We start from the raw sequence: 14,308 nt of genomic DNA, 5'->3' as shown, positions 1-14,308 counted from the left end.
AAAACAATGCATGAGACGGTATATAAATCATGATAGAGAGACGCACCCCACCAGTAGCTAAAGTGCATCAGAACAGTCATTAGAAATGCTAAATTTTGCAAGTGTGCATTAGCAATATGGAGGAGCAAATTTTGCGAGAACAATCCGCTTTGCTTGATTCGTTGGAAAACTACATTGTGTGGGAGCAACGATGCGACGAGTACATCGAGTCGCTGGAAGAGCAAAGTCGAATCAAACGGCCGCGATTATCGATCAGAAATCGACAATCACTGATTGCTCGGATCGCGCACCTCGAAGGTTTGAAAAATTCGGTACGTGGACGTTTCGTACACGGGGGTGCCGGATGTAGTGCGCGTCAAAATGCACTTGTGTAGCGCGAAATTGATACGGCGTTCGAGAGTCGCGTATCGACTGGTGCGGTGATAAACTATAATCACATTGAACCGCACCAATTTCTCGATGACGCTAAAGACATTGTGTTGGAACATGTGCAGGACGCTTTAAAAAAACACAGCAGTGTAAAAGTGAACACTATATTCAATGGTGAATTTGTGTCGGGTGATAAACACGCGAATAAAAGTGTGAATACGAGAAACTATGAACTCTTTCGCACATCTGATTTACGCGAGTGGTACGAACGGCGCGTTATCGAGTCCACCCTAGCGTCTCTGGAAGAGTTTCAGGAATGCGATAGCGGGTGGGCATTGTCGCGAATACTGAACTTGACTGTAAATATAAACAAGTACAATCCAATGCGCGCGGGATGTCACATTAAATTGCCGCGGGAGATTATGATGAAGAGAGCGGTGGTTAACGTGCAATCAAAGGACAATGCGTGTTTCGCGTGGGCAGTGGTCGCCGCTCTGTATCCCGCAGAAAAAAAGGTGGAACGGGAATCATCGTACCCGCATTACGCGACAGTGCTGAATCTCCGGGACATTGAGTTTCCAGTGACTGTGAATCAGATTAAAAAATTTGAACATGCAAATAACATTTCAATCAATGTGTACGACATCGAAGACAAAAACATTGTCCCGATACGTCTTTCGCAGCAGAAACGGGATAAGCATGTGAATCTGCTGTACATTGAAGATGACAACAGCGCGGGAGATTTCGCTTGGATCAAGAATTTATCCCGGCTCGTGAGCTCGCAATTGAGCAAACACAATGGTCAAAGATATATCTGTGATCGGTAAGTTTATTTTATATTATTTGAAAATTATATTTTATATAAAAATCTTATGATAAAAAAATTTTTTTCTTTTACAGATGCCTTCATTATTTTGGTTCGGACGACAAGTTGCAGTCGCATACGGTCGACTGCGGAAAGCTAAACGACTGCGCTGTCCGATTGCCGAGCGACAAGGACAAGTGGCTCGAGTTCAGCAACCCTAATCGGAAGGAGCGGCTTCCATTTGTGGTCTACGCCGACTTGGAATGTGTTCTGACCAAGACGAAAGAAGAAAAATTATATCAACACCATCGGGTATTTAGTTTAGCTTATTATGTACATTATTCGTACGACGACTCATTATCAACGTATCATTCGCATCGTAGCGTTGATTGTATAGCATGGTTCGCCGAAGACCTTAAAAATTTGGCGTTACGTGTAAAAAATATTTTAAAAACAAATGTCCCCATGGTAAATTTAACATCCGATGAGTGGGAGAAATTCCATAGCGCCACTCGTTGTCATATATGCGAAAAGCCGTTTGCGCAAGACGATATACGCGTTCGCGATCATTGCCATCTGACCGGGCGGTACAGAGGTCCCGCACACTCAAATTGTAATCTAAATTATAAAGATTCTTTTTGTATTCCGATAGTGTTTCACAATTTATCCCGTTACGATTCTCATTTTATTATCGAGGAAATAGCCACAGCGTTCGAAGGGAAAATCGAGTTATTACCGATAACCAAGGAAAAATATATTTCGTTTACCAAAAGTGTGGATCTTAAAGAAGAAGAAGAATCAAAAAATCAAATAAAATTACGTTTCATCGATTCATATAAATTTCTCGCATCGAGTCTCGATAAATTGGCATCATTTTTGGACAAAGATAAACTCAAAATTTTAAAATCGGAATTTCAAAATTTATCAACAGAAAATTTCAATTTGTTAACGCGAAAAGGTGTATTTCCGTACGAATACATCGATTCCGTCGACAGGTTGCATGATACGTGTTTACCATCGCGCGAATCATTTTACAGTTCCTTGACCGGTGAAACTGTATCCGAGAGCGATTACGCACACGCCGAGAACGTCTGGACGCGATTCTCCATTCGGACGCTAGGCGAATATAGCGACTTGTACCTTAAAATTGATGTCTTGTTATTAGCCGACATTTTCGAAAACTTTCGAGATAAATGTATCGAAAGTTACGGACTCGACCCCGCGTATTATTATACTCTCCCCGGATACACGTGGGACGCCATGTTGAAGTATACAAAGATCACGTTCGAGTTGCTTACAGACATCGACATGGTTATGTTTATCGAACGTGGTATACGCGGTGGTCTGAGCCAATGTTCGGGTAGATACGCTCGCGCTAATAACAAGTACATGGAGTCGTACGATCCATCGAAACCATCATCGTACTTGATGTACTTTGATGTAAATAATTTGTACGGATGGGCAATGTGTCAACCGCTGCCATATGCTGATTTTCGATGGGTCGACGATGTGTCAAATTTTGACGTATCATCCATCGCACTAGATTCGCCTACGGGCTATATCCTCGAAGTGGACCTCGAGTACCCGCAACATCTTCACGATGTGCACACTGACCTACCGTTTTGCCCGACACGCGACAAACCACCTGGCAAGCGGGAATTCAAGCTACTTGCAACGTTATACGATAAGAAGCGTTACGTGATACACTACCGCAACCTGCAGCAGTGTACGCGGCACGGCCTTCGTGTAACAAAAATACATCGAATTTTACAGTTTTCTCAATTTCCCTGGCTTCAAAATTATATAGAATTAAATACACATTTCAGAACATTGGCTAAAAATGATTTCGAAAAAAATTTATATAAATTAATGAATAATGCATTGTTTGGTAAAACGATGGAAAATGTGCGCAATCGTGTCGATGTAAAATTATTAACAAAGTGGGACGGTCGGTACGGCGCAGAGGCGATGATCGCGAAACCAAATTTCCACAGCAGAAGTGTTTTTTCGGAAAACTTAATCGCTGTGGAATTGCGTAAACTCGAGGTGAAATTCTACAAACCGATTTACGTGGGTATGTGCATCCTCGACATATCCAAGACATGTTTGTACGAATTTCATCACGAGTATATGACACCAATGTATCGCGACAAATGTCGGGTAATGTATACCGATACGGACAGTCTCATATATCACATCGAGTGTGTGAATGTGTATGAGAATATGAAGCGTGACATTGTTAGATTCGATATGACCGATTATGCGGTGGACATTGCATACGGTATACCGCTTCTAAATAAAAAGGTGCCGGGTCTGATGAAGGATGAAAATAACGGTGCCATAATGACCGAATTCGTCGGGCTCAGAGCAAAGATGTACGCGTTACGAGTGAATGGGAAAAAGGATACGAAGAAAGTCAAAGGCGTCAAAAGCAACGTTGTCGCGAGAACGATAACGTTTGACGATTACACGCGGTGCTTGAACGAAGAGATTGAAATGACGCGTCAGCAGTCGTGTATACGATCTAAATTACACCAAGTATACACGATTCGCGAGACGAAAATTGCTCTGAGTCCGTACGACGACAAGCGATATATCGTACCCGATACCACCGATACGCTACCGTGGGGACATTATCAGATACCGTTGTAAATAAATGTATATATTTTATTTATTGTATATTTTGTACATAATCATGTATATATTTTATATGTTTCAATAAATGTTTACAACACATTATTTTTATGGATCCAAGAGTTGTATGATTTATCCATTCCCAACCATTTCACGTAAACCTCGTCACCCTTTTTTTGTAAAATTTTTTCCACGAGATATACGTCGGGATTGGCGACGCGTTGTAACTCATATTCGTAGAATCCTCCAGCGACGGGATTTCCCCGCGAATCTTCGAGTATAAATGTCGCGGGATTAGTTTTCTGCATCTCGATAATCTTAAAAACTTCGGTCGTCCAATTTGGTGTGAAACCTTTTTCAAAGATGGTCTTGTATTTGCTCACGCGTACCGAATCGCCTACTTTAAATTTTGCAGGAGCCGCAATTTTTACGTTGCTGTACACAGTATTTAAAAGTTTTTCGGCGATCGCCGGAGTGACGTCGACAGGTCTCATACCGATGGTGCGATGTTTTCGCGTATTGTACTCTGCAACGAGTCGAGATAGTTCGTCGATCCATTTGTAATTTCCATTCAACGTAAACATTTTCCACATATTATTTTTTAAAGTACGATTGAATCGTTCCACGACTGAGGCTTTCATAACGGAATATGTCGAGTAATGATTAATGTTGTGTTTCTTCATGAGTTTCTGCACACTCGAGTTGTAAAATTCTTTTCCTCTATCGGTTTGAAAATTTTTCGGACATCTTTTATCGTCTTCAATAATCTTTGCGATCGTTTCGGACATTTCGTTCCCGCTCTTACTCTTGAGCGGTACGGCCCACGCATACTTGCTCAACACATCGATAACTGTGAGTATGTATTTATGACCCTTGTTGAGTCGAGAGTACGAACGCATGTCCACCACGTCCGCCTGCCACAGATCATCGTATCCGCGTACAATGACGCGTCTTCGTGGAAAATTTCTTCTCGCCGGAGGATGTAATTCCTCGACTAGTTGCCGCTTTTCGGAGGTGCTTTTGTTCTTTCGCACGTTTGATCGAGGCATAATTATATGTGATATTAGTATATCTCGCTTACTGTGCCGAGTTAGATGTTGCATGTCTCAGCACATTCTTTTATCTCATCCATCATTAATCGCAGCGCCTGCACGTTTGTTTCGAGCGCGATAATTTTTTGCTCAATTTCTCCCTGCCGATCTCTCAAAAGTTTATCCACGTATCGTTTGTTGACGACGTCGGTATCAGCTTCCGGTTGCGCTACGCGTTGGATCTTGCGCGACCTTGCGTCAAAGCCGGTAGTAGTTTGGCAGAGAGCGTTATCGCGAACGTAATTTCTCAATAATCCATTCCATACATAGTACAAATTGTTCGACGTTCCCAATGATAATCCGAATTTATTAATCGATATTTCGGTACCGAGAACATTGACCGAATGACGCGTATCGCCGACGCATAGTTTAATTTATAATAATGCCGGCCTCGCGAAGTTCTTCGATAATTGACAAGATTTCATTGTCGTGAGCATTGTTGCCGGCTCGACGCGAGGCGTCTAGCAATCGCAAACGATCCACCAATTCGTTGGGATCGTTCCAATGCACGTAATCGATTATGTTGTCGCTTAACGTCATGGTGCGCGGCGCGTCTATACCTCTTCCCATCTTTCTATCGGGGAATAATGGTGCAATTATATATTTGTACTTGTACCCTTTATTAGTTTTAATAGGATTATTAACTTTGTTGTCACGTTTATGCGCATTTGTTATCTTTAATATACTTTTGATATTTATGCAAATCATCTCGAGTATATTTTTTTATGATTGGGAAATTTTTTAAAAATCAAATCGTAGATACCTTCGGTTCCCTTATATTTTATTCCATCGATAATTATATTATCTTCCTTGTCCACATCGAAACATTTATCACCTAGCATCATTCCTTCATTGGTAAATTTAACACCGTAGACGTAATCCATGCTCTTATTTTTATCAACACTCATAATATCTCCTATATATTTTTGCGCCAGTGGACCTAAATGTTCTCGGAACGTTTTCTGACCTTCGGACGTTTCTAATTCGTGTCGGACCGATGTTACAAAAGAATCGGGTGTGGTCTCGTAAATTTCTTCGGCGGATGTGGGTGATATTGTTTGACGCGGTTGTACTTTTATTCGGAGTAGAAACAGTAGCCATATTAGAAAATTGCTTCCTTCGCTTTGATCGATTCGGTGTCGAATATATCGGTGAATCGTTTATCGACATATTTATCCGTGCTCGCTTTAGTCCTTGCTTGGACTCTTTTATTTTTTCCTCTTGCTTCTCCTCAAACGTCAAACTCAACGGTTCGATTTTCAACGCATCAGATTCCACAGTATTTTCGACAAGCTTTTTAAAGGCTCGGTAATCGGTTTAAATTGCCTTTCCAATATGATATTCTTCCTCCATTCTACCAGTTTTCAAAGCGCGATATTTTTGCGAATCGATTCGCTCGTTTTTGCAATCTCTGCCGCAATCTTTTCACGATCGCCGTTCATGATGCTCGATCGATGTGTCGATGATGACTGATCGCTTTACGGTATCGCGAAATCATTAAATCCCCTTCTATATCGTCCATTGATCAACATACTATCTTTATCAATGACTACGAAGCCATATTTGCGTTGCAACAATTTCTGACACAATGCATGGAAATCGTCACTAAGACATATCGGTATTCACATGATCGTTGTACAACATGTTTCAAGTTTGTGCCATCTTGTTTAAACAGGATCAGCAGGTTCGCGTTGTCGCGTATAAGATGCTTAGGTATCTTGGCGGTACGTCTGACAAGATAGAAACAGTCAACGCTCGAGTGTCGACCCATTGCAAAGTACTCTCTTATCGTATCCTGCTTGTCCGCATGCCACGTCATCAAAGATAAAGATGGAATTTCCGGAAGCGCCTCGCTCGGTGGAATGACATCGCTGTTATTAGAGAATGTAAAGTATCCGATTTATCTATAGGTGCTAGTAAATTTTTCAAGTATTTGTATTTCGGCTTGTTGAAGCGATTTCGAGTATACGTACATGTTCTCGAAACGTACACCGTGTGGACTTTCTATCCAAAACTAATCAACACGTTGTCTTAACCACAGTTTGAAGGGCCNACAACTCTAGCTTTAATGCGCGATGAAAAATGAGCCGGAGAGTAACGCTGACGCTATAATTAAAACATTACCCATCAAGCGGTATAAGGAGAAAGAGGAGGAGGATGAGGAGGAGGAGGAGGAGGATGCGACACCGAAAAAGAGGGAACGATTGAAGGCTAAACGTTTATTGACGCCGCGTACATTGGATGAACCGCTGCTAACCTTTACACCGCTGCTAACCTCTACACCGCTGATAACCTCCACACCGTCCGGGACAACGAGAACCGTACAATCCAGGATACCCAAATTACTTGATGAGATCGAAGAAGTTCTCGAAAAATCCCAAAAAACCTGTTTCAAGAGGAAGTTTTCGAAACCACGGGCAACCCGCTCGAAACATCCGTTCGAAACAGATTACAAACGTCAGAAGGTCAAGAAGTGTTACGAGAACACTTGGGATCACTGGGACAAAAATACATAGGTGCTCTTCTTAGCGGTGACGAAAGAAATAACACGATCGATCACGTGTACGGCGTCTATTTCGACGAGAATGGAATGCGTCTCGGTAACAAACGATTTGACATTGACAAAGATCACTCTATAATCATAGACAAAGTGAGGTATATTGGTACACCAGGATTATACGAGTTGATCTTCAAGAGAATTCCCGACGATGTCATATACACTGAGGACGATATGCAAAAATATAAGAGCATATTGATGATGACGAGTGCGCATAAACGTCGATATGATGCGCAAGGTCAATTAAAGAGCAACAAGGGATACAAGTATAAACAAATAATCGCGCCGTTGATGTCGATCGAATCGAAAAAGAAAAAAACGGGAACGGGAGTATTCACGCCTCGCGCGATGACGCTAACCGATAATATGATTGATTACGTGCACTGGGACGATCCCAACGAGCTAATGGATCGCCTGCGATTGCTCGATGCTTCGCGTCGAGCTGGTCACAACGCTCACGACAACGAGATCTTGTCGATCATAGAGGAACTTCGCGAAGCCGGCATTATTATAAATTAAACGGCGCCTCGACGAAACTAATCAGTCGATCGACGTCACTCGCATCGAAAAAACAATGCCTATCAACAAATTTGGATTATTCGAACGGAGAAACGAAGAAATCAGCACGAGCGATCATTGGGGTAAATTGGTGACGAGTTACTTGCGTCAAAACGCTCTGTGTCGCGTCGCAACGGACTATGACGCGAGGTCGCGCAAGATTCGCCGTGTAGCGCAACCTGAGGCTGATACCGATGCTGTCAACAAACTGTACGTGGAAGAATGCGTTAAAACGTTGAAAAATCAACGGAAAGAATCAGACGAGAAGCTGACTGCGTTCGAGAAGGACCTGCGAGCTTTGCAGGCTGCGATAAACGAGCTTCGTCGTACGATTAACGCTAATTCAGAAACGGCTATCAATCTGTAATGTGCTGTAGTGAACGGCTAAGGAACGGCTATTGTACAATTATTAAACATCTAGAAAGGTTTACCGAACGGCTACGAACAATTATCCGACGATTATCGAGCTATAATGAGTGGCAGTGATCGAAGAGGAAACGGTCTCGAACGAGGCTACGAACGATTCAAGAACAGCTGCGAACGAGGCTACGAGCATCTCAAGGACGGCTGCGAACAAGGCTATGAACGCGTCAGGAACGGCTACATACGAGGCGGCATACAAGTCCACAACGGCTACGAACGAGTTAAAAACGATTGTCAACGAGGCTACAAACGGGTCAGAAACGAGTGCGAACGAGGCTACGAACTGCTTAAAAACGACTATCAACAGGGTCAATCGCGCCAACAAAGGGATCAAGAACGGCAGTGAACGGCAATTGAACGGCAGTGAACGGCTAAGGAACGGCAGTGAACGGCTAAGGAACGGCTATAAACGGCAATCGAACGGGTCAGCAACGGCAATCAAACGACTATTGAACGGGTCAGCAACGGCAATTGAACGGGTCAGCAACAGCTACGAACGGCAATTGAACGGCTACGAACGGCAATTGAACGACTACGAACGGCTATTGAACGGCTAATTCGATCGACGAATCGAAACAACGATGGGTCGACGATCGGGAATAACCGGGGAAGCGAAGAAACAACATAGTTTAGAGAAACGGCAGTTGGTGAACGAACTGCACGCACCGGCGAGAAAAAATTTCCCCCGAAGACACGTAATAGTGCGGGGATACGATGATCTGTGGCAAGCCGACATTGTCGAGATGCGTCCGTACTCTCGTTTCAACAGAGGTGACAACTACATACTCACAGTCATCGATGCGTTGAGCAAGCACGCGTGGGCCGTACCGCTCAAGAGTAAAGGCGGAAGCGAGACAGCTGACGCTATCGCCGAGATAATTCGAGATAGCGAGAGGTGTCCGAAAAACATACAGACCGACATGGGGAAGGAATTTTATAACGCCGACGTGCAACGGCTCATGCGAAAACACGGCATAAATCATTATTCTACGTATTCGGTATTGAAGGCATCGATCGTCGAGCGATTCAATCGCACGCTAAAAGACGACATGTGGAAGATGTTTACGTTGAACGGATCTTACAAGTGGGTCAAGGCGTTGCCGGGACTCGTATCGGATTACAACGCGCGCAAGCATCGAACGATCGGTATGCGACCCGTCGACGTTACCCCCGCGATCGCCGAGAGACTCTTGGCTACTGTATACAACCGCGTAAATATCGCGGGTCCGGCGAAATTCAAAGTAGGTGACTCGGTACGCGTTAGCAAGTACAAGACAGTTTCCGAGAAGAGTTATACGCCAAATTGGACAACCGAGGTGTTTAAAATTGTAAAAGTGCAGCATACTAATCCCGTGAGTTATCTACTCGAGGATTATCGCAAAAAACCTATCGCTGGAGCGTTCTACGAGCACGAGTTGCATCGCGCGAATTATCCCGACGTGTATCTCGTGGAGAAAATACTGTGCAGGAGAGGTGACGAGGTTTACGTGAAATGGCTTGGATTTGACAATTCGCACAACTCTTGGATACATAAGGACAATATGATTTAATTTATATACAGTGTTTATTAATATTTCTTTCAATAATACTATATATGTATTTATATTCTTAATATAAGTATGTAAGATATGCGCTACATAAAATATATGAAATATAAATGTGCAAGATGTGTATTATATAAACTATATGAAGTATAAAAATATATGCAGTAATAAATAAAATATATACATGTATTTACAAAGGTATCCTATAATGTCCCCATGGTAACGTGTCAGTCGAATCAGGTACGATATATCGCTTGTCATCGTACGGACTCAGAGCAATTTTTGTCTCGCGGACGGTATACACTTGGTGCAGTTTAGATCTTATACACGACTGCTGTCGCGTCATTTCGATCTCTTCGTTTAAACACCGCGTGTAATCTTCGAAGGTTATCGTTCTCGCAACAACGTTGCTCTTGACGCCTTTAACTTTCTTCGTGTCTTTCTTTCCGTCCACTCGTAACGCGTACATCTTTGCTCTGAGTCCGACGAATTCGGTCATTATCGCACCGTTGTTTTCATCCTTCATCAAATCCGGCACTTTTTTATTTACAAGCGTATATCGTACGCATTGTCCATCGCATAATCGCTCGTGTCGAATCTAACAATGTCGCGCTTCATGTTGTCGTACACATCCGCGCACTCGATGTGATATATGAGACTATCTGTGTCGGTATACATAATCTTACATTTATCGCGATACTTAGGAGACATGTACTCGTGATGAAATTCGTACAGACACGTCTTGGATATGTCGAGTATGCACATACCCACGTAAATCGGTTTGTAAAATTTCACCTCGAGTTTACGCAATTCTACCGCAATCAGATTTTCCGAAAAGACGCTTCTGCTATGGAAATTCGGTTTCGCGATCATCGCTTCCGCACCGAACCGACCGTCCCATTTTGTTAATAATTTTACATCGACCCGATTACGCACATTTTCCATCGTTTTGCCAATACCGCGTTGTTCATTAATTTATATAAATTTTTCTCGAAATCGTTTTTCGCGAGTGTTCTGAAATGTGTATTTAATTCTATGTAATTTCGAAGCCACGGAGATTGAGAAAACTGTAAAATTCTATGTATTTTTGTTATACGAAGGCCGTGACGCGTACACTGTTGTAGGTTACGGTAGTGTATCACGTAACGCTTCTTATCGTATAACGTTGCGAGGAGCTTGTCTTGCCGCTTGCCGGGCGGCTTGTCGCGTGTCGGACAAAACGGTAGGTCGGTGTGCGTATCGTGAAGATGTTGCGGGTACTCGAGATCGACTTCGAGGATATACCCCGTGGGCGAATCTAACGCTATAGATGATACGTCAAAATTCGACGCGTCGTCGACCCATCGAAAATCGGCGTAAGGCAACGGTTGACACATTGCCCATCCGTATAAATTATTAACGTCAAAATACATCAAGTAAGACGATGGTTTCGATGGATCGTACGATTGTCGCATATACTTGTTATTAGCGCGCGCGTATCTGTTGGAACATTGGCTCAGACCACCGCGTATACCGCGTTCTATAAACATGACCATGTCGATATCTGTAAGCAACTCGAACGTGATCTTTGTATGCTTTAACATGGCGTCCCACGTGTATCCGGACAGAGTATAGTAATACGCAGGGTCGAGTCCGTAACTTTTTATGCAGCTATCGCGAAAATTTTCGAAAATATCGGCTAATAACAAGATGTCGATTTTGAGATACATGTCGCTGTATTCGCCCAGCGTTCGAATGGAGAATCGCGTCTAGATGTTCTCAGCGTGCGCGTAATCGCTCTCGGATATAGTTTCACCGGTCAAGGAACTATAAAACGATTCGCGCGGTGGTAAACGCGTATCTCGCAACCTATCTACCGAGTCGATGTATTCGTACGGAAAGACGCCTTTTCGCGTTAATAAACTGAAATTTTCCGCGGATAAATTTTGAAATTCCGATTTTAAAATTTTGAGCTTGTCTTTGTCTAGATAAGATGCCAATTTGTCGAGACTCGATGTAAGAATTTGTACGAATCGATGAAGCGTAATTTTACATTATTTTTCCAATCGCCTTCCTTAAGGTTGACATATTTCGTAAAAGAAATATATTTTTCTTTCGTTATCGGAAGTAACTCGACGCTCCCTTCGAACGCTGTGGCTATTTCCTCGATAATAAAATGTGAATCATAACCGGATAAATTGTGGAAAACTATCGGAATACAAAAAGATTCTTTGTAATTTAAATTGCAATTTGAATGCGCGGGACCTCTGTACCGCCCGGTCAGATGACAATGATCGCGGACGCGTGTATCGTCTTGCGCGAACGGCTTTTCGCATATATGACATTGAGTGGCGTTGTGAAATTTTTCACACTCTTCGGACGTTAAATTAACCATGGGGACATTGATCGTTAAAATATTCTTAACGCGAATCGCTAAATTTTTAAGATCTTCGACGAACCACGCTATACAATCGACGCTACGACGCGAATGATACGCCGATAAAGATTCATCGTACGAACAATGCATATAATACGCTATACTAAATACCCGATGATGCTGGTACAATTTTTGTTGTTGTTCTTCCTCCGTTTTGGTCAGAACGCATTCCAGGTCGGCGTACACGACGAATGGAAGCCGCTCTTTCCTGTTGTAATTGTTGAACTTGAGCCACTTGTCCTTGTCGCTTGGCAACCGGATAGCGCAGTCGTTCATCTCCCCGCAGTCGACCGTATGCGACTGCAACTTGTAATCTGAACTAAAATAATGCATGCATCTGTAAAAGAAAAATTTTTTAATTAAAATTAGAACAATTTGTTATATAAATTATAATTATTTTATATTAATATATACATACCGATCGCAGATATATCTTTGACCGTTGTGTTTGCTCAGTTGCGAGCTCACGAGCCGAGATAAATTTTTTATCCACGCGAAATGTCCTACGTTGTTGCCGTCTTCCACGTATAGCAGATTCACGTGCTTATCTCGCTTCTGCTCTGTCAGTCGTAGTGGAACAATGTTCTCGCTTTCGATGCCGTACACGTTGATCGAGATACTGTTTATGAGTTCAAATTTTTTAATTTGATTTAAAGTTACTGGAAACTCAATGTCCCGGAGATTCAGCACTGTCGCGTAAGGTGGATACGATGATTCTCGTTCCACCTTTCTTTCTGCGGGATATAGAGCGGCTGCCCACGCGAAACACGCATTGTCTTTAGACTGTACGTTAACCACCGCTCTTTTCATCATAATCTCCCGCGACAATTTAATGTGGCATCCCGCGCGCATTGGATTATATTTATTTACATTAACAGTCAAATTCTGTATTCGCGACAATGCCCAGCCGCTATCGCGTTCCTGAAACTCTTCCAGACACGCTAAAGTGGGCTCGATAACGCGGCGCTCGAACCACTCGCGTAAATCCGATGTGCGAAAGAGTTCACAGTTTCTCGTATTCACACTTTTATTCGCACGCTTATCACCCGACACAAATTCACCATTAAACACAGTGTTCACTTTTACACTGTTGTGTCTTTTTAGAACGTCTTGCACTTGCTCGAGCACGATGTCTTCGGCATCCTCGAGAAATTGACGAGGTTCGATATAGTTTGCATTAATCACGGCACCGGTCAGAATACGGCTGTCGAACGCGGTATCGATCTCTCGCCAAACGAGTCTTTCAGCGTTATTATCACCGCTGTAATCACCACCGCTGGGAATAAACCGTCTCTGCAATCGAGTCTTTGCACTTTCTAATCGCGCGATTTTAGCCACCAGAGATTGTCTATTTCCGATCGAGAGCCGCGGACGCTTGACACGACTGCGTTCTTCGAGCTCTTGGATCAATTCCTCGTAACGCTGCAGCCACGCGAAATATTCGCCCAAGGTTGCAATTTGGCGAGATCCCTCCATCAGATCGCGTTCGGTCTGCTCGATGTTTTCCATTTTCCTATCTTTTTCACACTCACACTTTTAAAACACTATGTCACAGTTCTCTACGGATGACTTTTGCACACGATAAACAATACCGTTCTCTATCTTGAACGTGAAATTGCGCAAAAATCTTTCTAACGGAACACCGCTATACTTTTTTACAACCGACTTGTCGATGGGCATTCAAATCACATACTATGATGATTTGGTGCACTTCAATCCTTCTTATATATGAAGGAGGAAACGAAGGTACAAAGCAGCCGAACATCGGCGCTCATACGCGTCGCAATATCGTCTCTTCCGAGAAAAAATTACGGAGGACGATTCTGGGAGGTGCCATTTGTTTATATTGTTTATAAATTCGCATGATGTATAATTCAATGAGAGAGAGATAAGGATACGTCGAACGGAAAA

The 14,308-nt window shown here is 42.9% G+C and overlaps 1 protein-coding gene across 1 annotated transcript; it reads right to left on the bottom strand.

Moving 5' to 3' along the window:
* Nucleotides 1-12,538: 12,538 nt before the first annotated feature.
* LOC112637682 lies at nt 12,539-13,249 on the bottom strand (the record flags this gene model as incomplete). The annotated part of the gene is made up of 2 exons (XM_025407891.1): nt 12,816-13,249; nt 12,539-12,734 (listed from the first exon to the last, which is right to left on the bottom strand). Coding segments are annotated over exons 1-2 (630 nt in total), but the record flags the coding sequence as incomplete, so codon positions are not given.
* Nucleotides 13,250-14,308: the final 1,059 nt, after the last annotated feature.

Source organism: Camponotus floridanus, unplaced genomic scaffold (assembly GCF_003227725.1).
Source record: "Camponotus floridanus strain SB8 unplaced genomic scaffold, Cflo_v7.5 scaffold192, whole genome shotgun sequence".
NCBI classification, from domain to species: domain Eukaryota; kingdom Metazoa; phylum Arthropoda; class Insecta; order Hymenoptera; family Formicidae; genus Camponotus; species Camponotus floridanus.
This window is presented reverse-complemented; position numbering and strand designations above follow the sequence as displayed.